Source organism: Sus scrofa, unplaced genomic scaffold, assembly GCF_000003025.6.
Source record: "Sus scrofa isolate TJ Tabasco breed Duroc unplaced genomic scaffold, Sscrofa11.1 Contig74, whole genome shotgun sequence".
Taxonomy (NCBI): domain Eukaryota; kingdom Metazoa; phylum Chordata; class Mammalia; order Artiodactyla; family Suidae; genus Sus; species Sus scrofa.
In genome coordinates this window covers 73254-75707 of record NW_018085302.1, presented here as the reverse complement: position 1 = coordinate 75707, position 2454 = coordinate 73254, and the positions used below count along the sequence as shown (strand labels likewise).

Sequence of the window (2454 nt, the reverse complement as noted above, 5' to 3'; positions counted from 1 at the left end):
TGGGTACAGACCTAGAAAAAGATAAAAAAAAAAAAAAAAAAAAAGGTTATGCAGTAGATATATAAGATGAATAACTATGAATTGTTTATTTGTTATTGCACAAATACCAAATGTGCTGCCTGACCACAAAGTCTGTCTAAAGTTATCTTCTGTATCACATTTGATGAAGATTAGTTAATTAGATTGTAAATAAAAAGTATGTAATTTCTAGCAAACGCCATGGCTATGCTAACCTATAAAACTTGGGAGGAATTCTTGTGGCTCAGTGGTAATAAGCCAGACTAGTAAACATGAGGATGCGGGTTCCATCCCTGGCCTTGCTTAGTGGTTATGGATCCAGCATTGCTGTGAGCTGTGGTGCAGGCTGGCAGCTGCAGCTCTGATTCCACCCCTAGCCTGGGAATTTCCAAATGCCACAGGTACAGCCCTAAAAGGACAAAAAAAAAAAAAAAAAACCTTCGGAATTTGCTTTCATCTGTCTTTTAATGACTGCCATCACAAACTTCAATGACAATACATTTTTTTAATTTTTATTCCTTTTGACTATACCTGAAATATCTTAATTTTCCCAGACCAAGAATCAAATCCACACCATGAGAACAACCCGAGCCATAGCACAGACAATGCTGGATCCTTAACCCACTGAACCACCAAGGAACTCCAGTATATATTTTTTTAAATTGCCTTTCCACATGAAATGTAAATAGGATAAGTGAATAAGTTTGCTATTTTTTCACAATTTCACTCATTTAATGCATTGTTTCTTTTGCTATATAGCTCTTAAATATTCTTTACTTTTAATATAACAGCAATTATAATGTAATAGCACGTTGATTTGGAATGATCTATTGTTAATATTTATTTACATGCAAAAAGAGTGTAATCTATAGGAATTAAAGTTTAGTAGTGTAAGTTAGGACATTTTCAAGCATTTGCATTTCCTGATGATTCACCACCAGATAATTCTTGAAATTTGGCCAAATATGGTAGAAAAAGGAAAGTTAGCTTTCATGTATTTGACAAACATTTAAAATATACACAGAGATTCATTTTGACTTAGGTCATTTTTTTAAATATTCCTTTTTGCTAAGTAATGTAATAGTCAAATTGCTTTTAATTTTCAAAATTCTGTTTAAATATCTAAAATAACTACTGGTAAAATATTACATCCATGTCAAATTGTTTTTAAGTAAACTTTTCATTATTGTATTCACACTGTTAATTTTCACCAAATTTATGTTTTATTCCTTTCAGATACATAATTCATTTATATGTAACAAACACCACACTCAAACATATGGAAAACCAGAGAAACATCTCAGAGTTCATTCTTTTGGGACCTTCTTATGATCAGAACATACAAACATTTTGCTTTGTACTCTTCTCATTCTGTTATATTTCCCTGTTGATAGGAAACCTTCTGATCCTTATATGCATTCAATGCAGTCCTCTTTTTAACCAACCGATGTATTATTTCCTTACCCATTTATCTTCCATTGACATCTGCTATACCTCTAGTGTTACACCCAAATTAATTGGTGACCTGCTAGTGGGGAGAAAAACCATTTCTTATGATAATTGCATGTTACAGGTCTTTGCTATGCACTTCTTTGGCAGTATCGAGGTCTTTATTCTTACTGCCATGGCCTTTGATCGCTGCATTGCCATCTGCAAACCTCTCCATTACATGCTTATTGTGAACAGGACAAAATGCAATCTTATAGCCTTGGCTGCTTGGGGTGGTGGAGCGGTGCATTCCTTTCCTCAATTGTCTATGACACTCCAGTTGCCTTTTTGTGGTTCTAATGAAATTGATCACTATTTTTGTGACATCTTTCCTTTGCTTAAAATTGCTTGTACTGATACTTATATCACTGGTGTTCTTGTGGTTGCCAATTCAGGAACAATAGCCTTTGTAAGTTTTGTTGTCTTATTTGTTTCTTATGTTATTATACTATTCGCCTTAAGAAATTACTCAACTGAGGGAAAACGAAAAGCCCTCTCTACCTGTGCATCTCATATCTCTGTGGTCATCTTATTTTTTGGACCTTCAGTTTTTGGTTACCTTAGACCTCCTATTTCTTACCCTGAGGATAAAGTATTTGCACTATTTTATACCATCATTGCTCCTATGTTCAATCCCTTAATCTATACATTGAGAAATACAGAGATGAAAAATGCCATGAGAAAAGTTTTGTGTCAAAGATTATTTTCAAAGGAATCACACAATTAATTTGAAAAAGCTTACACATAGTCAACTTTATAAAAAGACGATGTCTCTATGTAAATTTAAAAAGTAAAAAATATCTCCTATATGTTATATTCTGTCACTATTTGAATGGAATCTTTGAGGAAAATAGGAGTTAGAAATTTAAAGGAATAGTAAAACCTGCACTAACAGTAATTTGTGCATACCAAGTTAATTGGAAACTTGGTTAATGTTGTGGGGTATTA

General features: G+C 33.2%; 1 protein-coding gene across 1 annotated transcript; it reads left to right on the top strand.

Annotated features, from left to right (window-relative positions):
* The first annotated feature begins 1297 nt into the window (after positions 1 to 1297).
* On the top strand, positions 1298 to 2233 carry LOC100518829 (olfactory receptor 4P4-like). The gene has a single exon (XM_003124186.2). It carries the CDS (start codon positions 1298 to 1300, stop codon positions 2231 to 2233), a length of 936 nt encoding a protein of 311 aa, XP_003124234.2.
* The last annotated feature ends 221 nt before the right edge of the window (positions 2234 to 2454 follow it).

What these genes read in the sequence shown, in the direction of transcription:
- LOC100518829 (XM_003124186.2), top strand. Translation starts at nt 1,298, where the DNA reads ATGGAAAACCAGAGAAACATCTCAGAGTTCATTCTTTTGGGACCTTCT.